Source organism: Clarias gariepinus, chromosome 15, assembly GCF_024256425.1.
Source record: "Clarias gariepinus isolate MV-2021 ecotype Netherlands chromosome 15, CGAR_prim_01v2, whole genome shotgun sequence".
In the NCBI taxonomy this organism is placed as follows: domain Eukaryota; kingdom Metazoa; phylum Chordata; class Actinopteri; order Siluriformes; family Clariidae; genus Clarias; species Clarias gariepinus.
Window position 1 is genome coordinate 30,607,984 of NC_071114.1, and position 24,071 is coordinate 30,632,054.

At 41.1% G+C, this 24,071-nt stretch overlaps 1 protein-coding gene across 5 annotated transcripts in view; it reads left to right on the forward strand.

Moving 5' to 3' along the window:
• sox6 (SRY-box transcription factor 6) overlaps nt 1-17,219 on the forward strand; it is a 170,434-nt gene extending 153,215 nt beyond the window's left edge. For all 5 annotated transcript variants that reach the window (XM_053512661.1, XM_053512662.1, XM_053512660.1 and 2 more), the window contains 3 exons: nt 6,731-6,904; nt 9,315-9,531; nt 11,676-17,219. In XM_053512661.1, the coding sequence (XP_053368636.1) occupies nt 6,731-6,904; nt 9,315-9,531; nt 11,676-11,964 (680 nt within the window). In that variant the 3' untranslated portion in view covers nt 11,965-17,219. The remainder of the gene's footprint in view (nt 1-6,730; nt 6,905-9,314; nt 9,532-11,675) is intronic.
• The last annotated feature ends 6,852 nt before the right edge of the window (nt 17,220-24,071 follow it).

The following is a 24,071-nucleotide window of genomic DNA, read 5'->3' on the forward strand; positions in this document are numbered from 1 at the left end:
AAGCAGGGAAGAAGCATAAACAGGTAGCTTGTGTTCCATGTGCGTGTGTTTGTGTTTTATCTCCCGATTGGAAACACAAACTGTTTTGTCCTCATGAATGCTGTATTTAAAAAGCAGAGCGTTTGTGTACTTTGGTGTTGTGCTTTCCGCCGAACCGACGCAAACAAATTCCTTTCCTCCTCCATGGAAAAAGGAGAAGAATGTAAGCTTAGACGAGCTGCGCTTGATGATGGTGATGATGATGATGATGGGGGGGGGGGGGGGGGGGGGGGGGGCGTAAACTTTATGGTCACTTCATTAATATTCCAGTATTTAGTAGCGGCTCTCGAGCTCGGTGTGGTGGTGAGATGTGATGAGCGATTCCACTTCATCTGTCCCGTCTGGGGAGAATTCTCGAGCGACACACACACGTTACAGCGGAGCGCTTCATTCGGAACGACCCGAGGTGTAAAGCGGCCTTGTGTTGTCGCCTTGTGTAACGCGCAGAAAGCCTCGGGTTACTTAAGCTAATATTTGCCTAGCGTGCAGGCACGCGAATTAACGAGCCACCGAAGCCGAACAGAACGCGAGCGCTGGAAAAGAGCCTGGTCTGGAAATAGACTGAAATTTCCTTCATTACATAAAAAAAGGCAAGAGAAGAAAAAGAAACGTATAAGCCACATGCGTCGCTCGCCACGGAGTCGTTAGCTCTTTATAAGCTCAGATGAAAAGCATTAACCGATACCGCAGCGGGTTTCAGCGTGAGTCCTGCGTCGTGCCGCGCTGAACGTATGCACGCGACAATAAAGACGTCCGTGAAAAACCGCGGAAAATCCAAACCCCGAAACGCCCCGGCCGAGCCGAGGCACTAACGATCTTAATCATTTACTCGTTAGTGTGAGATTACCGCCTTTGTTCTAGTCTCGTTTCCATAGTAACCAGACGTCTACAGCAGATAAGCTGTAAAATGAAACGAGCTGTAAAAAAAAAAGGGAATACGTGTGCGATTGTGTGTCTGTTAAGAGAAACGTGTTTATGTAACATTGGAGGAAGGAGTCTCCAGTGTCGGTGCTTTGTTACACTACGATTTGAAGATTTAACTTTCTTAGACACTTCTAACTTCCTTAAGGAAGTAACTTAAACTAGCCTTAAATGTAATTAAAAGTGAATAAAAAGTTTGACATGCAATAAAAGAAGATGGTCAATTTTTAACATATGGTATACGGTAGTCCTGTGTGTGTGTGTGTGTGTGTGTGTGTGTGTGTGTGTGTCCTCGGCCCTCCCAGTGTTGTATCCCTGATTTTGCAGGTTTAGTTTTGGCCGTGAGCTCCGCGTTCTCTTTTCTGAAGCTCGCACACAGACGTGAGAGCGTGTGAAAGACGTGAGGAGAGAGTTAGAGGAAGCAGGTCCTGACACGCTGAGCTCTCATCTTAGTGCGCTAGTGCACCTAGTACACACACACACACACACACACACACACACATACAAAGACACAATGCCGAATTTCAGACATGCGGCAGAAAGGAAAGTGGAAAAAAAACAGTTAGAGGCATGTTGAAGTCTGAGGATTAGTGAGTGTTATTGTGATGGTTTAATAAGAATGTGTGCAGTGTGTGTGTGTGTGTGTGCGTATGTGCATGTGTGTATGTGTGTGTGTGTGTGTGTGAGTGACAGAGAGACAGAGAGAGAGACTGAATGCTGATCAGCTCTTGTCGAGTTCAAGCTTGCTGAAGACAGGTGTGCTAAGGTGATCTCTCTCTCTCTCTCTCTCTCTCTCTCTCTCTCTCTTATCTGTCTTGCATTGTTGCTAATTTATTTCCCTCTCTCTATCTATATACATACGTACATATACTGTATCCATACAAATATATAGATAGATAGATATGTCTTTATCGCTCTCTTCCTTTTCACATGTCTCTGTTTCTCTTGATGTGTCCCTAATTGTTTCTCTCTCTCTCTCTCTCTCTCTCTCCCAGTAAATGACAGAATTAGGCGTTCCTCTCCCCTCCTTTCCTCCCCGTCTCACCCCGGGGGTTCTCCCCTGTCGCCGTCTCTCTGCCAACATCTATATTTATTTACACACTCGCACCCGTCTACCCCTCACCGGTTCGCTCTGTAACGTGTGCTGTGGGAATCTCAGAGAAATCAATTAATGCTGATTTGTAAACATCGTGTCACTTTTATTAAACACTGCGATTATAACAAGGAGGTAAAAAAGCTCTGCGCCCCTGCGTATGGTGGGAGGGGGGGGTAATGATGACGTAGTGCGGGGGCTTGTCGGGGGGGGGTAGGGGTTGCTGCTCACCTGTGCCTCCTCACCTGCGTCTCAAACCTCATCTGTAACATACACTACAGTAGTGTACACTAACTAACAGTACACTAGTGACAGGATCGCGGCCCCCCGGGGGCTCACCCATGCCCACGGTCCGATCCCACAGAAATACCGGTGCAGCACAAATCGCTAAAGAAAAAAAGTCACTGCTGGCTGTTATAGAAAGCACCAGAACAACCAGTGAACCACAGCACACTGCACACGTGGGCCCAGTGGGATCGCAATCGGATCAAGCACCCAAGGGACACACAGCACAAACAAGGGACACACAGCACAAACAAGGGACACACTGGACAAACAAGTGACACACTAGACAAACAAGGGACACACTGGACAAACAAGGGACACACTGGACAAACAAGGGACACACTAGACAAACAAGGGACACACTGGACAAACAAGGGACACACTGGACAAACAAGGGACACACTAGACAAACAAGGGACACACTGGACAAACAAGGGACACACTAGACAAACAAGGGACACACTGCACAAACAGGGGACACACAGTACAAACAAGGGACACACTGCACAAACAAGGGACACACTGCACAAACAAGGGACACACAGCACAAACAAGGGACACACTGCACAAACAAGGGACACACAGCACAAACAAGGGACACACTGCACAAACAAGGGACACACAGCACAAACAAGGGACACACTGCACAAACAAGGGACACACAGCACAAACAAGGGACACACTGCACAAACAAGGGACACACAGCACAAACAAGGGACACACTGCACAAACAAGGGACACACAGCACAAACAAGGGACACACTGCACAAACAAGGGACACACAGCACAAACAAGGGACACACAGTACAAACAAGGGACACACTGCACAAACAGGGGACACACAGTACAAACAAGGGACACACTGCACAAACAAGGGACACACTGGACAAACAAGGGACACACTGGACAAACAAGGGACACACTGGACAAACAAGGGACACACTGCACAAACAAGGGACACACTGGACAAACAAGGGACACACTGGACAAACAAGGGACACACTGGACAAACAAGGGACACACTGCACAAACAGGGGACACACAGTACAAACAAGGGACACACTGCACAAACAAGGGACACACAGCACAAACAAGGGACACACTGGACAAACAAGGGACACACTAGACAAACAAGGGACACACTGGACAAACAAGTCCGATCTCGTATTAGGGGGAACCTAAAACCTATTTGTCATTTATTAACCCAAGTAAAACGTATCACAATGGAATTTTGTGGCAGAATAAAATGTTAATTAAAAATAATAACACTCAACATAAAAAAATCACACAATGTGGTGCCTTTTTTGTAACATTTGTATTTTTAAAAAGATGATTTAAGTATGCAAATGAGGCTACAGATCATTCATTTGATAAATGTTAAGGAGATATTGGACTGGGTAAACAATAAACAAACAAACAAATAATTTAATTTGATTAGTTGAATAATTTTTTAATAAAGGAATCTTCTTTTTTGAAATCCAATTTATATATATTGTTTTTTTAAAGGAAAGAAATGTATTTTTCTTTTTAAAAAGAAAAAAAAACAGACTTATGGTTTATATATACAAAATCTGAAGTAAATTTCTATCAGCAAAATATATATATAAAATAATATTATATATATATCAATGTTGTCTATCATATAGTAAAATCATAAAATCATACAAAGACTTAAATTTTCTTTTGAGGATGGAACTCATTTTTAACACCCAATAGAATTTGTATTTATTTACTTAGTTATTTACTTTATTATTGTTATTATTATTATTATTATTATTATATTTTTGGTCATGATTGGGTTTCAGGGTGTCGAGTCCCTTTGTAAAAAAGACACATTTCTCTTTTTAAATCCAGGGCTTTAACTTTGATCACAAAATAAATAAATAAAAAAAACACGTTTTCAGTAATTAATTGAGAGATTTAGTCGCTGTGCCATGGTTTCTCTCGGTGTGTGTGTGTGTGTGTGTGTGCGTGTGCACAGTGTATGTTGTCGTGAAGCCTCACACCCACTCAGCGCCCACCTCTGGCCGAACGGACTCGCCTGCCCGGGTATAAATTGATGAATCAGTGTCAGTGCTGAAGTAATGGCACCCGAGGCCAAGTTGTAAATCAGAGTCGGCCAGCTTTAACCTGAATCGCTCGTATGGAGAGATCCTGAGTGTATGTATGTGTGTGTGTGTGTGTGTGTGAGGCACGCTGGGTTCTGGCGGGGTAATGAATGCCTTCATCCTGCCCCGGCAGTCAGCAGATTGCCCCGCGTTGATGGATCCTGTCAGCCTGCTGTGCCGTGCTACATTTCATAGCACAATAAACATGGCTGTCAAAAGCAAACAAAATGAAATCAATTTATCCCGAGCGGCGAGCGCACGCTAAATGAAATTAATGTAGTGTGGGGACGCCAGTGTATTATCCCTCGCTACACCGCCGGCTCGGGGGAGAGAGCGAGCTCTGTCTTTCCTTCTCTGTTTTATTATTCCTTCAGCTGGTACTGTGGCATGTCTGTGTGTGTGTGTGTGTGTGTGTGTGTGTGTGTGTGTGTGTGTGTGTGTGGGATGGACAGACAGAGAGTTTTTGGGATGTTTGTGAAATGGACAGACAGTGATGTAGAGAAATATGGATGACAAGAGACAGACTGGGAGACAGAAAGCAAAAGATACAGATGGAAAAAGAGAGACAAAAAGAGCCAGGGGAGAATTAAAGAAAGACGAGAGGGAAAAGAGATGCAGAGAGAGACGGGTGGACAGAACAAGAGAAAAAAAATGGAAAGACGTACATGGCTAAAAAGGAAGACTGAGAGAAAGAGACAAAAAGGAACAGACAGAGCGAGAGATTGAGATATTGTAAGGGCCGAAAGAGACAGAGAGAGAGAGAGAGAGAGAGAGAGAGAAGGATGAAGAGAGAAGGAGATGGAGAAAGAGAGTGATGCACTGCAGGAGTACATGATAGACAGTCTGAGGTGGAGGGAAAGCAAGCAACTGAAAGCAAAACATACAGATGAAGAAAGAGAACAGGATGACTAGAGAGATGGAGTGAGACAGAGGGAGAGAGATTGAGAGAAACAGACACACGCAAAGAAAGATTGAGAAAAAGAGAAAGACAGTCAGAGAAAGACATACGGAGAGACAGTTAGACATTTATTATTTATTAAGGGACTGAGAAAGAGAAGGATGAACATAGAGACAGACAGACGGAGAAAAAGAAAGATGTACAGAAGGAGTATGAGTGAAACTGAGAGAGAGACAGATAGCATGAGAGAGACAGATAGAGCCATGAGAGAAGCAGAGCGAGAAAGAAAGGTTTTGATGAAACACTGCGGGGGAAGAGGAATAAAACACGCGGGATGGCGTGAGTGTGGCTCTGGATCATCACAGAGAGAGAGAGAGAGAGAAATGAAGAAAGATGACGAGAGATGAAGGACAGACGGAGAAAAATAAATTAAAAGAGAGACCTTTCGAGAGAGAACATGAGACAAAGTGAGTTAATGTAGCTGATCTCTGTCTCTCTCTCTCTGTCTCTCCACATGTCTGGTTCTCTCTGGTTCTCTCTCTCTTCTTTCTGTCTGTTGAGTCTCTTGAGAGTAACTTGTTCCTAAGTCCAACTTCTCGTCCTCATCCTCAACTCCTTTTGATGTTATTTTAGTTCTATGTCTCTTCTCATCTTCTTCTTTTTTTCTTTGAGACAAACCGACGGTCCTGGCTGACCCGTGTCTCCGCTCCTCCTCGTTCCCCCTGTTTGCTCCCGTTGCCGCTGACGATTCCGTTTTAATTCCTCCTCACAGACTCATTAAGAGCTTTGTTGTTCTTGTTGTTCGTCAGCACGCTGAAAGACGAGCGCACGCGGTCGCAGGTAACGCGCGCCAAGCGGCGCAGGACGGCCGCGCGCAAGCTCCTGACGATCGCGCCTCACATGTGGATGATGAAATATTCATGCCTCATTCTGAGCTGTCTTTCTCCAGTTTTTCCGAATCATTAAAGATGTATCGCAGCAGCATATGGGAAGCGCTTTTCGGGTTTGTTTTATTTTTCAGGCCTTGTTTATCAACATGTTTTTTTTTTGTTTGTTTAAATATTCATATGGTTTTTATTTAATTCTTTCACATCTAACATGTAAGAGGAAGCGAGAGCGCGTGAGATCTTCTCCGACCCGCTGTAAGAGAAAAACTCTGGGCTTGATGAGGCTGAGTGGCCTGATTGAGAGGCTGGATGCTTAGACACAAACACACACACACACACACACACACACACACACACACACAGACACACAGACACACACAGAGTTATTTTTCTCTTTTCTGCGTTCGGTTTGTCCTTCTTCTCGCTCTGGCGTTTCCAGAGAGAAAGAGGCTGAATGTTTCTGCAGATTAACTTCAACAGTATTATTGTTGGCCTACAGGAGGCGCCAGCACCACCGAAGCCCGGGTCTTCAGGGAATCGCGAGGACGAAACCCCAACGAGCCGCACATCAAGCGACCCATGAACGCCTTCATGGTGTGGGCCAAGGACGAGCGCCGCAAAATCCTGCAGGCTTTCCCGGACATGCACAACTCCAACATCAGCAAAATCCTGGGTGAGTCCCGGAAACGCTCTCACATCATTAAATAAACGCTGTCTGTCTGTCTGTCTGTCTGTCTCGCTGGATTTGTCCGGTCTAACAGCAGGATTTTAAAATTCCCAGGAAACGCCATTGTTTTCTGGACCTGCAGCCTGAGGGCTCGGCGTCACCTACAGAAAGTTAACGATTTCCTGTAGAGACGTGAAACACCCGACAGGCCTCACGAGCACTTCCGCGGGTTAATCGCCGCCCTTTAGCGCTTATCATCCTCGCTCTTTTAACTAACCCTAGCCCAGCCGTCTCGTATTTGTTAGACAAAATAAATCGGTTTTAAACCTTTCTAGGTTTTCCTTAGTCAAGTTTAGAAACCGCAATCACCTGACGCCTGGAGCGGCACACCTCTATGGGAACTGATTTCCGATTCCGATCTCTTACCGTCAGCAGGTCTTAACGCCTGATAGACCAGCGCTGAGATTGGTATAAGCCCCGCCCCCTGGACATGTTGACATCATCTCTAACACAGTCTAGTGATAGAAGGTTGCTACTTTTGAAATAAGGATTAAATTGTATCTAAAAGCAGGAACTGTGCACACGTTACATCTTTAGAACACTTTAGAACGTAGACATACGCGAGTTTTACGACGACACTCGTCATTTTTCTTCTATAAAATCACAGTCTTGACACTTGTTCACATACAGAGCCGGTCTCACCCTAAATCCACGCGTAGGTAAATAACGGATTCATGGTGTGGCACTGACTCTGACCAGCACCTCGCTCTGAAACATCACGCTATTATCGGTCTCTGTATAAACGCACCGCTGTTCAGACGTCTAGCCGACGGTGATAAATGTGTGTGACATGAAGAATAAACAGAACAGCATTCATGACACGCTGAAAGTCTGTTGAAGTAAACGAACATGAGTGGCTTTACCCGAGCCCCTGAACACACTCTCTGTGTGAGGCCGAAACCGGAGCGAGGCAGTGAGGCAGAGCGACAGAGTGAGAGCGCAGATCAGGAAAAGCAGAAACGCAAATTATACAAGCTAATTTAATCATGTTGTATCTAACTTGACAAATTCGACTTGTTATATACAAAATATATAAAAATAGAATTACTATACAGTGGATACACTATTATAGATCTCTACTATTGTTTAAACATGTGCAAATAAATAAATAAACAATAATATAGTATAATATAATAAAAGCAATATAAATATTAATAATTATTTAAAGTTTTTCTTTACAACCCCAAAGATAAAACAAAAAAACAACTAAATGAAATATTAATTCATAAACAAATAGAAATAAGTTAATATTAATTGGTAGAATGCCTTTTCTTAAAATAAATATTTTGTTACAAACCCTACAATAAATAAATAAGCAATTTTAAATTATTATTCATCAATAACATTTTCCTCTTCCTCAAACAAACACACTTATTTTTGCACAATTAGCAAACAAACAAATAAATCAATAATATTTAATTTTTGAGTTCATCAATTATTTAGATCATTTTACCAAAATAAATGCAGTTATTATTGCAATTGATAAAAAAATGTGAATTTATCACAATAAATAAATACATACCTTAGTCACCCCTTAAATACATTTCTGCATAAATTACATTTTCTAAGTAAAGAAAGAAATAATTAAATAATAATTAAACAAGCATATTAATTAGTATATTAATACAGTATATAGTATATTAGTATATTAATTGCAGAAATATTTTTTTCCGCACACGTTTCTGTGTCTGAGGTTTTGTAGTGATTTACCAGTATGTATATAAATGCAGGCTTTCAGCCGCGTTGTGTCGAGTCAGAGAGCGTGGCAGTGGGGCCGCCGCTGTTGGAGTGGCTCAATCAGACGGATTTAGGAGCCGTCACACAGCCCCGGTGTTTGTCATGAAAAATGACGGGGCTAAATGGGTCTCGTCCCACAGTGCTGAGAGTCAATACATCACCGTTACTAAAAGTCCCGTCAGCCAAAGGGACACGTTGAAGGCTGGAGATATTTACAGGCCCTGTTGTTTTCCGCTAATGCAGCACTTTGAGACAAAGCTGCCTTCAGCGAGCGGCTCTCCTCGCGCAGGAGATTCAGCCAGGGACGGATATCAAAGCCAGAAGAGAAGAAGGAACAGAAACCATCTCCATATAGACTATATCCCAGACTATTTCTTGTATAAATAGTGCATTATTTCTTTTTATATAAAAGTATAATCATTGTATTGTTCATTTTCATGTATAGTACATTTCCAGTCTTTATCAAGCATTAGCTGAAACACTTTTTTCACAACAACCTTTTCAATACACTGCATATATAGAGTATACTTTGTTTAACAAAAGTGCAGATAGTATTTTTGTGTGTATGTATTTTATTATTATTATCTTTGTGAATTTGTAATTTTCCTGTTTAACCCAGGCTCGCGCTGGAAGGCCATGTCGAACCAGGAGAAGCAGCCGTACTACGAGGAGCAGGCTCGTCTGAGCAAGATCCACCTGGAGAAATACCCCAACTATAAGTACAAGCCTCGGCCCAAGCGCACGTGTATCATCGACGGCAAGAAGCTGCGCATCAGCGAGTACAAGCAGATGATGCGCTCGCGGAGGCAGGAAATGCGCCAGTTCTTCACCGTGGGGTGAGTGCACACAGGGAAAAAAAAATTATAACAACAACGTACATGAACATCATTCATGATTATTATTTTTTTTTACAGTTCCAGTAGAATGTTTGGATTTATTTTTACATGCTACAAAAAAGAAATAACTCACATGGCATGATGTAATTGTTAGTTATTATTAGTTGTGAATTTAAGACGTGAAGGTCAGCAGCTCTGGAACAGTTGCTTACAAGAACATTATTGTGTCGAGTGCATTTGCGAAACCCATCAAGCACCATGATGAAACTGGCTCTCATTAAGACCTTCCCAGGATTCTTACATATTTTGGACTCCAGTATTGTTATACAGCGTAGAAAGAAAGAAACATCAGGAAAGACCATGAGTTAGAAGGGGTGTCCAAACTAAAGTGTCTAAACATTTCACTTCGTCCTCCGTCCAGGGACATTTATTTTTTTCCGTTTTGATACTGTGGTTGAGGCGGACACTCTTTCTGAAAACGTGGTTAATCTTGCCACATGTGGCTGACATGCATCTTCGGAAATCCGATATGAATCTGATTTCAAACCAACTCTGGATATGTTAACAAAAATCAGATTCAGTATTTTCATAAAAGCAATCTGATTCCGATCTGAATAAAGCCGAAATCCGATGATCCGACAGTCTGAATTCTCCTGGCCTTATCCTCCAGACAAAAAAAAAAGAAAAAGGTCTTCTAAATAACATGAGGTGTAATAATTATACACTTGGCTTAACATAAAAATGACATTTTAGTGATTTCCTGATATTCATTTTAAATAATCGCTACGACTGCGAGTCTTAATGAGAGACGAGAAAACTGTCTTGAGACTTTGTGGTCAGTGTGAGATATCCTGCACCCGGTGCTCCCACTTCACCGCTGAGAAACAAAACCAGCTCTGGAGGATCCATCAGGCTGTTTAACATCAACGCCTGCCTCGTTTTTTTCTTTTCACAAATATTCCAGAAGCTGTTCCGTCGTAACCGTACCGAGATCTTTTTCACAGCTGTTGAGAGCAGAGCGGTTCCTCCAGCTCCTGAGAAGTGCTAAAGTTTTTGACCAATTTTTAGGAAAGACACCAACGAACACAGCTGAGAGAGATTTCAGTTAGTAGATTCCCATCACTGAATCACAGAATCACAGCCTGAAGAATGTTGCATTAAATAAAAGTGAAAATATTCTCAGATTTCCAAAATTTGATTTCATGGTTATTTCATTTAAGTTTTTAGCACACCTTACTATCTTACATTGTCTTGTTTTAGTTTCAACTGTAAATATTTAATAGAACTGAAATACAGCACTCACTTTTACACAAAACTCACTTTTTGTAACGTTCCGATGTTTCGAGCGGTCTCCAGTGCATGCTCAAAAAAGGGAGATGACAAAACATACGTCACACACTGTCCGAGGCGTAAACAAACCACTTAGATTTGCCCTAATATGACCTCATATAAGAAGAGCCACTCCCCATTTGTTTCTTAGCTCTGCTGTTCTCTGGAGGGGCGTGGCTTAGCAGGAGCTCATTTACATAGAGACTGAAACAGCATGTTTGGAGTAGGAGTGAAATAAAGGAAGTTTGAACTCATTCATCGCTCTCATAGATGTGGAAAAGTTCCAGCTTAACCTCAAAACATTACAAAGCGCTGACACTGGAGACTCATTCCATAAGTGTTACATAAACATGTCGTCATGGTTTATAACGTTTACACACTTTTTTTTTTATGAGCGTCCAGTGTCAAATCCCTGCTATCCGTTATCACCCAGATGAGGATGGGTTCCCTGTTGAGTCCGGTTCCTCTCAAGGTTCCTTCCTATCGCCATCTCAGGGAGTTTCTCCTTGCCACCGTCGCTCTCGGCTCGTTCATCAGGGACTATCTCACAATCTCATTATTATCCAATATATACCTCACTCATACACACTTCCATAAATTTGCTTTTCATCTTGTGAAGCTGCTTCAAGACAATGACCATTGTTAAAATAAAATTGAACTGAAAAAAATGAACAAGTCTCTGTCAAGGAGCTGTTACTATGGAAACGATGACGTGATTAATGTAGTGGACAGAAACCTTTCGACCAGTCGAGCTCTGGTTTGGTTTTTAACCGTCTGTCCGTCTGTGTATGTGTCTGTCTGTCTGTCTGTCTCAGGCAGCAGCCCCAGACTCAGCTCCCGATCAGCAGCAGCGCGGGTGTCGTCTACCCCGGAGCCATCAGCATGACCTCGGACTGCTCGAGCAACTCTGCCAGCCCAGAGCCCACCGTGCCCGTCATCCAGAGCACCTTCGGTTTGAAGATGGAGCCCAGCATGCCCAGCGTTGTGCCCAGCGAGCCGGTCAACGGCGAGGACGACATGGACATGTACGAGGACTTCGAGGACGAGCCCAAATCGGACTACAGCAGTGAGAACGAGGCGCAGGAGCCCGTCAGCGCCAACTGAGGCTTTCGCTCACAACGGCGGATAGAAGGAGGAGTACTGAAGGAGGACGAGGATGAAAAAAAAAAAAAAAACTACAGAACAAATTTTAAAAAAGAGAGAGAAAAGAAAACTTGTTTCTGATAATATATCCCTTAGGAGCCTGCATGCACGTGTGGCTCTGCAGCTTCATCAGCTCTTTGGTCTTAAATGTTTCTTCGAGTGTGAAGCAGTTTGATTGTGTTTTATTGTTTTCTTTTCAACTTTTTATTTTGAATTCTTATTTGATCATGGATGTGTACACAAATTGACCTGTAAAGTTACAGAGGGCAGGACTTGAAACACAATTATAGCTCTCACAGTCTTACATAAATATATATATATTTTTTTTTGTTATACTTTTTTTTTTTAGATCACTGTTTTTGACGGGGTTCTGTATTTCTCTCAGGTATGCTGTGCCAGCCAACAGCTCGTGAATGTTTTATTTGAGTTGAGTTATTTAAAAAATAAGCAAGAAGACAGCAGAACAACAGCAACAACAATATAAAGATATAAAAAAATTGAAGATGGAACACAAAACTGCCCCTCCTTTTATCACTTAACTTATCTTAGCTTATTTTATCTTATCTTAAAGCTCTTCTTAAAAACCATGTCAATGCAAGCCAGGTCCAACTCGAGCGTTGGCTTCCTTATACGTGATCTTAAATCTCCAAGTCTTAAAGGAGAGACTTCACGAGTCTTAGACAATCCTCTGGAATTTTATCGAATGAGAAAAACGACCTTTTTTCCGCGTCTTTCCCTCTTCTTGAAGCACTCAGGAATTTTAAAGGCGGTGTTAGAGTTGCTGGATTTTATTAAGGAGATCTGAAAGTCCCTGTTCGGTGCTGGAGGTGCAGCGCGGTGATCATGCAGCCTGTCTTGTCCTTCGCTTCAGTCTTACACCCACAACGTTCTTAATCAAACAGATTGGCCAGCGTGCCAAAGCGGGGCCAAAGGCATCCAATCTGCGGAATTGAAACGGCAGCAAAAGGCAGCTGCGGTGGCATTACTATCACAAAATTGCTGTTCTACAATACATGCTGGCCTTTTTTTTTTTTTTTCACAGCAGCAAGTCCATAAGGGCTCTCTGTCACCGTTAAGGCCTTCGGGAGTCATAAACCTTAATCGACACGAAAAAGTCTTAAAGCAGGGCGTTAAACAAGTCTTAAAGAAATGAGAAGTTTTTTTCTGGGACGGATTAAGGAAACATGGTGCTTATTAATGATGGGAAAAATACTTTTAGAGCACAACAGCTCTGTGCGGAAATTCTGGATTCTGATTGGTCTGATTGGTGGTGTTGATTCATTTTCTATAACAGCAGCCATGACAATAGTGCAGGTTTATATTCATGTGCTCGTTTTAGATACTGATTTTTATTATAATTATAAAATTTTTTAATGGCCCCTTAACGTCGCACGGTGGGGTAGTTGTTAGCACCATCGCTTCTCCAGGGTCTGTGTACATGGAGTTCGCATGTTCTTTCCTGCAGTCTAAAGATCTGCAGATTAGGCCCATAGTGTTTGGGTGAGTGCGGCCTGGCACCCCACCCAGGGCGTACCCCACCTAGCGCCCCAAGTCTCCTGGGATAGACTCCTCGCCCTCCGTGACCCCGTATGTAGAGAACAAGTAAGTGAGAGTGTTCCTTAAGCAGCCTGTATATATAATGATTAGCATTTATGGAAGGAGTCTCCAATGCAAGAAGTGAATATTTATGCTTCTTCGCAGTGTCTCTGTGACAAATGCAAGGAGCTGCATGTTTTTCTTGTCCTATTAACTTCAGGGAGGGAACGACTGTTTACAGCTGCTATAACGTAAGTGAGAACTTGCATCCAGAATGTTAAAGGGCTAAATCGAGCATGATGATAGTGTTGATAATATGTAATAACGAAACTCTTAAGGAAGTGCCGTTATGGAAAAAGAATCAACCCGAGAGCGAGAAGCCCGTCATGTCACCGCCTCGCGCCTCGAGAGGCCGCCATCTGGACTCCGGGTCAGGACTCGACGTCTGCGGAAAACAATGCGGACAGGAGGGAGGGAGGGAGAGAGAGGGAGAGAGAGGGAGTTAAGGAGGGAGCGGATCGGTGATTGTGCTCGTTCCATCAAAGTGCAGCAGAAATCCATGAGGTGCTGGCGAGCAGATGGAACAAGTAGATCAAGCTGTGGGAGATTATTAAAATGACTGACGAGTCCGTATCATCTGAAACACGCCATTATTAATGCATGAGGCTCGCTATTTTCCTCTTGCCCTTGAACCTGTCTTATTTTTTTTTATTATTTATTTATTTTATTTCCATTAGCAACACGCGCCATTACCGCTGGGCTGATGAGCTGCTGGTCACCGCCTGGCCTTCTCAAGGTCGGAAATAGAAAAAGGAGTTTAGTAATTATAATTTGAAGAAAAAAGGAAAAAAGTGAAATATCTTAAAGCGCTTATTTACTTTCCTTCTAGCATTAACAGTTTTTACAAATGCCCCTTAAACAGAGAAGCATTGACTTCGAGCCTTAGAAGTCTCTTAAGCACTTCTGTAATCTCAAAAATCTTGTACTTTTAGCTTGTTGTGTTTTTTTTTTTTCCTCATGAGGTACGACGCTAGGACTATCCTAAATGAGTTTTTTTTTTTTCTTCCCTCAGTATAGGTGTCTTGTTTAAATCTTGTTTCCTATCTGTTTGCTGGTAGATTGAGTTGTGGGTGTTTTGTACATATTTTTCTTGACCACGCCAAACTGAGTTTTCTGGGCTGGTGGTAGACAAGAGGACTGTTGTCAGGACTGAAACTTGATCATGCTGGTGGTGTAATAGGGGTGAGAGAGAGAGAGAGAGAGAGAGAGGATTTCGGTCACATACAGAGTTTCATAAGTGTTACAAGCACTGGATATAAATGGTATTTTTTATCGATTCTGATTAATGTGAAGAAAAAAATCCACACGAACAATAGTGACTTGTTTGGACTTGCCAGATTTGAGTCATTGTTTATAAGTTTTTTTTTAACTATTATTATTATTATTATTATTATTATTATTATTATTTGTGTTCTTTTTTTTCTTTTCTTTTTTCGACTTGTTTTTAATTTATGCAAAGACACGTGATAAACGAAGAGTTTTTTTTTTGTTTTTTTTTTTGTTTTTTCGTTCGAGCTCCAGTGCTGCCTAAGGGAGATAACGAGCATTAAACTCGACAGAAGGCTCACGTAAGAGACTGATCAGCCAAGACACACCGGACTTCAATCGTGCATCTTTAACGCTCATGTACCTTTGTGTTTGTATATTGTATTTGAACCCTATATAGTGCATATAGACTTTTATTGTATTTATTAGCCGTAACTGGCTATAAAAAAAAATGTCGGTAGAACTTAATAAAAAGGACAATCAGAGAAAATACAGTGACGCTGAATTGGAAGTCAAAATTCTTTTTTTTTTTTTTTGGGATAAATTTACCATCTCATTCTTTTTTTTTTTCTCTCCAAAATTGTAAATATAACATAGAAAAACATAGAACAACAGATTTCTATTTTTGTTCATGGATACTTACTGAAGTATAAGTTTAATGTATTTGACCTATGTTGTTGCTTCCTTTTTTTTTTTCTTTTCTTTTTTTTTATATAAAAAAATTGTGTTTGTGTATGTCGGTCAGTCGTCCTTTAGAAAAAAAAGAGAAAAAGAAGAAGAAGAAAAAAGAGAAGGAGAAAAAGAATCAAAACTAGACAAGTCACTGTACCTCATGTAGATGCTGAACTCAGTCCCTGTTGATCAGACAGTATCGGATACGACTCATGCAGACGAGGAACCGCTCGAGAGAGATCCGAAGTGAGGTTCCGGCTAAAAGCTCGGCCCATGAGGATGAACAAATATTTATTATTATTATTATTATTATCGTCGTTGCTTTTTTTTATGCTGAATAAGATGGACACATTCTTTGCATTTTTATGTCTTCGTAGAGTTTGATTTCAAATCGTTGTTTTCTTTCAGCTTTTCAGCAGCTGCAGTCCATTTGGTGTTTCGATTTCGTTCGTTCTTATCACTGCCATTTTTTATGCAAATTAGATACAACTGAAGACAAAAATGCATATGCTGTTTCTACTTATCTTACTGTAATTCTGTTTTTTAGTCATTAGACTTTAATCATGTATATTGTGTTTTTTAATTTTTTTATTTTTATTTTGCTAATTTAATCAGCACAATTCACTGACATGCTGGACTGAAATGCTAGCTGCTGTTCAAAAGAGTCCTTTTTGTTTTAGTTGTCATTGCAGTGGTACTTTCTAGTTCCTTGTCTCTCAAAGCAACACTGTGCGCAGCCCATCGAACGCCCGGGCCGCTCTCGCGTCGAACCCCGCTGGCAGCCGGACACTTTTTTTTTTTTGGTTTTTTTTTTTTTTTGTGCGTTTAGTACCCGGTTTCTCGCCAGGTATCTTTCGGGACATTGTTAGAAATATAGAACTAGCGTGCTGCTTAATTAAAAACAAAAACAAACAAAAAAAAGGTCTAAAAATGTAAATAGTTTATCATATCTTGTACAGTCCAGTGTAAAGTTTTTAATTGAACTTAAAGGTTGCCATCACACACGTGTTCACTTTTTTTCTTTTCTTTATACAGAACGAAACAGTATAAAAGACGGCAATTTCGCTAAGGGTATTATTGTTAAAAAAAAAATACAAAAAGGTACTAAAAATATTTTCTGCTTGGCTTCAGTATGTAAACCAGCAACTTCTTGTTTTTTTTTTGTTTGTTTGTTTGTTTTTTCTTCCATGTGCAGTATTGACGTGAGGTAAACTAAATTAATTCTACAGTCGTATGTTTCAGAGACGAGTCTTCTCTCTGTAATGGTAGTATTAATATAAATAATAATAATAAAAAAAGATCCAGATGAGTGACGCATTTTGGTTTATTTAGGCACCTTAGTGGATTGTACAATTCTCTACGCCGCTCTCCAAACAGGAGGCGTCTTTATTTTGGGTTTTTCTTTGTTTGTTTGTTTGTTTGTTTGTTTGTTTATTTGCCATAAAGTTGTAAAGTAATGACATTTCTACAGTATACTCGATACATTTGATGTACAATGGCAGAAGAGGGAGTTCCTGTCTGTTTTAGCTCATTTACCTCAAGAGTGTCCTCTTTTATTTCATAAAAACAGTACAGTACACACACACACACACACACACACACAAACACACACGCATACAGCCAGAAACTCGTCTCACCATCACTCCATCTTTTGTACTGCTGTTGACACTTACAAATTAAAGAGACATTTTGTTTTAAACAAACGGTGTGTTGTTGATTCTTTTACGAAATCAAAAACAACGTTAATGTAAAATCTCTTCCTTCTTCTTTTTCTTCTGGACCTCAACAGATCCAGCCGACTCTGGATCTTCTAAAATCTCATCCATTCTTTATAATGTAAAATTACACATTGTTTACACAAATATGATTAAAGGCATATCGATGTGCGCATGCGTGCCGTTTCAGAGCAGACGCATCCACATTAGAGTCAGATAAAAGGCACATGTAATAGTGAACTTGACCCGTCAGGCCATGCAAATCCGATCTGACTAAAAGAATCAGAATTGAACAATGCGGCATGTAATGTGAACATACTGCAGAGTGCGGGCGTTATCCCTTCACTCCATGTCGCTTTTAGTACAAGTGTAATAAAAAGGAGTTAGTACAGGATGTGTATCTTTCTTTCAGCTGCTACCATCAAGAGGTCGCCACAGCAGAGCGGACAGTCCCATACACACACACACACACACACACACAAAACTTGGCAGAGGTTTTACACCGGATGCCCTTCCTGACGTAATCCCTTTTTCTAACCAGGATTGGGACCCCATGCAGTAGCTGGGTCATATGGGGTGAAGTAACCCACTGACGTCAGGCCTCCAACCCGGATCATCAGATCCCCAAATCAACAACCTACTGTATGGCTTGAGCCATATAGTTCTCTATAGCAGGAATACGCAAATACAATGCGTCTTTTTCTCTTTCTTACATTTCTTAAAGAATTGGGAACTTATGTACTGAGCTCATATTATATTTAATGGGGGCTTATATTTCCCCCAAATTTGAGGTTAAGTTAGGTTAGGTTTCCCGGATTTTTTGACTAATCCCGCCTTCTGTGTTATGAATGGTTACAAGAAGTCTCAGTCGCATCTGTGATTGGCTAGATGATTGATTACAGTACGTGTGGAGTATAAGTTAATCAGTCTCCTTCCTCAAACAGGCAGCCAGTGGATTAAAGTTAAATTAAAGTCAAGTCTGGAGGAAGAAGGTTGTTTGTTCTCTAAGAGTTTACTTTGTCACGTGAAGTGACTGCAGTTTTAATATCAGTGGAATGTTAGGGTCTGGCATCACGGTGGCTTAGTGGTTAGCACCGTTAACTTGCACCTTAAGGTTCCAGGTTTGATTCCCACCTTAGGTTTGCATGTTCTCCCTGTGCTTGGTTCGTTTCTTATCAGATACTCTGTGAATGAGTAAGTGTATGTACCCTGTGATGGATCAGCCCCCTGTCCAAGCTGTACCCCGCCTCGTCTCCGGAGTAGGCCCCTGAGACCCTGTATACAGCTAAAGAGTGACTGAGTGAGTGATATTAGGGTCCGTGGAAATGCAACAACTGATGAATTAAATTGATGAATAAGGACGTGTTAGTAAAATGTTTTTTATATTTTTTTACTTACTACTACTAATCCTTCGAAGCTTGCTAGATCACTTCAGGGGACAGATGTTGAGTTTATGGTCAGGGGTAAACAGTTCCAGATCGCTGGTGTGATAGTGATGCAATATAAAATATAGTTGAATAAAGAAGTGGGACATTAAGTGTCCTGAGAAGTGCGATATATTTTCAGGGACCAACATTCCAACAACAACACTGAGAAAATGTAGTAATACCTTCTGACCAATCAGAATCAAGAGTTTAAGGGCACTTTCTCAGCTACAGGCTTTAGTCCGTTTGAATCAAACTCTAGTTTGTTTTTCTACTTGGCATAGTTTGTTTTGTATAAACTATAAACACCATCTTCTGAAGAACTCTGGTGCGGTCCTCCTGGTCAGAAGGCATACAGAACCAAACCAGGACCATTGTACATACCTGATAGATCTTTTTCAGAAATATCTTCGGCTGATGAGGATGTCACTGTTCAGTAGGATTAAAACACGGTGCATCCTGTATTGTCTCGATACACGCCAACGCAAGCAATGTAGTAGGTTAAGGCATTGGACTACGGTTCGGAAGATCCCAGGTTCAAACCCCACAACCACCATGTTGCCACTGTTGGCCCCTTGACCCTCAACTGCTCAGATGTGTAATGAGATAAAAATGTAAGTCACTCTGGATAAGATTCTTCCTGTATTTACTCTTTTGTTCCCGTGGCTGACATCTGAATAATCTAAGACGTGAAAGCCCGCTAAAGGCATAAGTAACAATCTTCTCGTGAGTATCAAACCAATACAGTTAAACCATTTAGTCTTTTTTCTTTAAAGGTTGCACAGGATGAGTTTCTTTGAGCGATAAAAAAGATTTCACATGTTTTCTACTTGCTGAAACTCACGTCAACATTTCTATGAACTCTATTAGAACGAGCTTGTTTGGTCTTTGAACCTGGTCGAGTCTGATCAAGCTGGATGGTCATGTGACCGTGATTATCATCTCCTGTAGCTGTGATTAAAAACAGCTCTTTTAGTCAGGCTTTAAGATCTCGCTCTTCAGATTGATTTCATTTTCTTTCTCCTGCTAATGAGCTCCCGGTTTAGGCAGCGTGGAGAGGAGGTTGTACGACCCACAGTGAGTAAGCCGTTCAGATCTTCGCTTGATACGCATCAGTTACACGGCTAATCCAAACAGAAATATAATCACCGCAGAGCATTGGCAAACGATGGAATTGTTTAAAGTTAATCCTGTACAAACAGGGCTTTTGTTTTGCTAAAGCTATACAAATTGTTAGCATAAACACTGGTGATAGCTTAGCAGGATTAAAAACCAAACCTTGTATGTCAGACAATAGGGGTTACGAACATTTACAGCAGTTGGCAGACAAGCTTATACAACAACTCGTCGGTGCTAGGCTAGTCAAGTGGCCTGACATTGCTTATTAGCTAAAGTGAAGGCAGTTTGTAATGAAGTGAGTGCTGTGCTGAAGAGGAGCGTCTTTAGTTAGACAGTGACGTTAAACAGCCAGGCGAAGTTTATCCCCCACCTGAGTGCAGGACGGAGACGAGTCACGATGCACGTGTTCCTGTTTATTCTGAGGAATGCTGGCTAGAGTCAAAGGTTCCTATCTGATGTGGTGAGCTAAAATCAGCCAGCAGAGAAAACACAGTGCTGGTGTGGGACTTAAAGGTCACGTGTTATGCTCCATAAGATGTTTCAGTCTCTGTTAATGTTCCAGGTGAAATCCGACTCAGATCGCGTATTTTAGCTACTTGGTTTTCTTTCTCTTTTCACTTCTTTTCCAAATGCGCCATTCCAGTGTCTGTAGCCTTAATTAAAATGCTCCCAGACGCCGCTTTAAGGCAGTGCATTTTCCAAACTAATCAGAACCACTAATGACCTTAAGAGCTAAGGAAGGCTAGGTTAATTATTGATGGTTAGCCCCTACCTGCTAGCCTGGGGTTTAGGAATGGTGCACAGAGAAAGGCAGAACTGGGCGGAGCTGAGCATTGACCCGGGTGCTTTTGGTTTATGAGGTCACATTAGGGGAAAAACTTCTGCTGTGTTTGTTTAAGCCGCGGTGAATATACAAAAATGGGAAAAGAACAAAAAGCAGGGAATTTTCACCCAGAGTCACAATCCCGTCGCAATGTCTTAACATGACTTCAAAGTGAATTTTAAATCAACTTTAAGTTTGGACATGAAATGCTGTATACGTGACAGCACATAGTACAGCTGGCTCTCCGAGTAAACTGAAATGACCTTAACATCGAGGACAAAATTCAGGTCACCTCGAGTGTCTCTGAGCGGTCGGAGTCGACCTTCTGACCACCAGCATCCAGGTCCAGAGGAAAGTGTTTAATGTATGTGTGCTCCTGCTGTGAGTGTCAGGAGAAGGCCGAGGTAACCTGCAGGAACCCGAGTCCTTAAAAACCCCATGTGCTTCTTCATCTTTTGCATATTTGGATGACGGCCATCTTGTATTTCTTTTTATTATTATTAAGGTAAATTATAAATTCAGGTCTAACTGACAGAACTGTGGTATACACAGCACAATATTCCCAACGTAATTTATTTAATTTTCCTTAGACTTTATAGAATAATTATAGTCATTATTAGACTTGGAGAAAATAGATTCAGTGATGTTTTGTGATTCTTTTATACTGTATAGTGCCACACTGACTATCTTTTTTATTTTAAATAATTGTTTAATTATATACGTTTGCATTTGAGGTGGTAAAATGTCGCAGGTTTTCTATAATCCTACAGGTGGAGCAGTCTCAACTATTCAGACATTGGCAGGCAGAGCAGCATCCTGTGTGGTAGAAGCGAATTATTTGATAAATTTGTTTTAAATTGGAACAAAATCTAAAAACAGATCATTTACAATAAAAATATTTATAAAAATATAATAGAATAATTTATAGAATAACGATACAGATCAAAATAGCATCTAGGTATCGTGATAATAGTCAGTTATCACTTTTAGACCATTTTTTCAGCGTTATACAGTCTTGCTTTAAACAATAACCATGTAAATGAATTATATTATTTTGAGTATATATATCAAAATTGGTGTAAGCGTCTAGAAGCAAATGATCTGTGAAAATGTTTGCTTAAATTAAAGCATCCAAATTAAAAAAAAATATTTTACCAATAAAATTTCAGCGCTACCTTAGTGCTTTGCAAGAAAGATGTTTTTTAGTAAAAGATTGAAAACAAAAAAACCTGTAGTGTCCGTAACCGTGTCAAATTCATGTTGCAATATCTTAACAATTGAGCATTTTAGAATAATACACTTTTTCAGGTTTATAGCTTTTCATGTAAAATCTAAACTGGCCAAGTTTCACCTGAATGACGTTTACGATGGTTGAAAGATTTTAATTAAAAAGGTACACACACTAAAACATAAAAGGGCATGAAATTTTCATTAGGTTTGCATATCTGTTTGCCTATTTTCAAAACAAATATGCAAAACTAAGCATGGATCAGGAGATAAGAATCATTAAGTATAATAAAACATGATGTTATTTGATTGTATCTGAAAATTCACTTTTTCACACTGGTGAGTGTTTTAGCTAAAATACCATGTTTTGGTTGACTAGAAATGGATGAGTGTGTCCTGGACAGGCAGGGCGTATTCCCAGTGTTCCCAGTTTCACCTCCACCCTGATCAGGATAATACCTGTATTTGTTCGGGACAAATAAATGAATAAAAGCAAGTTTTTTTTTTATTTAAACATGACTTCTGCTGCTAGTTAAAAACAAACAAACAACAACAAAAAAACATCTGGAACAGAGTGTATTCCAAAACATTTCTTAAAAATATTTACCAAAACCTTTTGTTGTTTTTCATCAATAATTTTTTTGTCCTACACCAGAATGTACTGTAAGCGTTTTTGTTTTTTTTTTCCCCCAAGAGCATGCGTTAAAGAGAGAGGTTTTAAGCATGGCAGTGTATAATAGACGCCTGTGTCAGCGAGCTGCAGCTGAAGAGCCGGGCGGTAGATGGAAAATTAGACATATACTGCTGCACAATAAATCTTATTGTAATTCTCGGAGCTTGCGTTACAAATCTTTGGCCCTGGAGAGCAGCCCTGGCATTGTGTTTTCCGGTGCTTTCCTGCGTACGCGCCCAGTCTCCAGACTTCTGGCCTGGTGACATTTTAATCTTGACGATAATTCTCCATTTTTTTTTTTCCCCACTTAGAGGGATGGGGTTTGTGCAGAAGTATGCATTCATGGAGGAGCAATTTCGCAGCCTCTAAGTGGCTTGTTTGGATGAACTGTCAGAGTGTCTGTACAAAGACGTAGGTGTTTGGGCAGCAAATAATAATTAATTCCGTGTAGCCGCTCAGAGAGACGACAGCGCTGTTATTTCACGGCTGTGATGACTAAACATTGGAGAGGAAGTCATCTGGAACAATATTTTACTGTTTTAGAGCTGCTGTCTCCTCCTGAGCCGCCGTGCTATTGCCACCGAGTCCAGTGAATCAGTCAGGGAGTGGCGGCTCGCGCGGCCCAGCTGGCTATTTGTCTGATTTTCTCATTAGACTTGACTCATGACTTTATTGTGCCGCCTTTGGCAGAGGGCTCGGTTCTCACCGCTCAAGCACTGCACCGTCAATTTGTTTACGGACTCGCAGGTAATTTCAGTCCGTGTTTGGGTATTTTTTTTTTCTTCTTCTTTTTTTTTCGCCTCCCGTCCCAGATTTGAGTTTTGAAATGAAATCTTTCGTAATTGAAATACATTTATTTTCGCGAGCGAGGCTGTGCGTTGCTATTCATCCTGCGCCAGCGTGCGGTTATTTGCAGGATGAACGAGCTCGCGTTTATGTCGTGTAATGCAAGGTGGAACGATTGGATTTCAATGGCTGCACAAAAGCCTTCGAGCAAAATACCACTAAAGTGATGCTTTTTTTTTCACAGCTTCTCAAATAATAAAAAAAATATATATATATCGAAGGTAAATTTTCAAGTTTTATCCTCAGCGGAGAAACAAGCGCTACAACGCCTGAGTGCAGCCTCTGGATAGCGCTGGACGCTCATGGATAATGTAGACATGGCTCCAGCCCAGAGCCATTTTTAATCCTTGGAGGTAAAGGATTTAAGGAATCTTGCTAATTTCACAGATGGTTTAAAATAGATTAGTGTGGAGTACCGGCACCCGGAGATGCGCGGACCCACCAGGCTCCCGGTTCCTTTGCCAAAACTCTCCGAAGTGCCTTCCAAAAGTCCAGCAAGGTTAAAGACAAACTTCTGCGTTCGTAAAGTCGATGCTAATCTGGGAAACTCCACCTCCGCCATCCGGAGGAGCCGCTCATGAGAAGGTTGTGAAGGTTCACAACGTCATAGTTGAGAACTGTGACCTGATTCCTCATGTTGGTGTGTTTCCTTCTGAAACAGGAAGTCCGAGTGACGGCATGCTAAACTGCTTGTGGCTAAAACATGC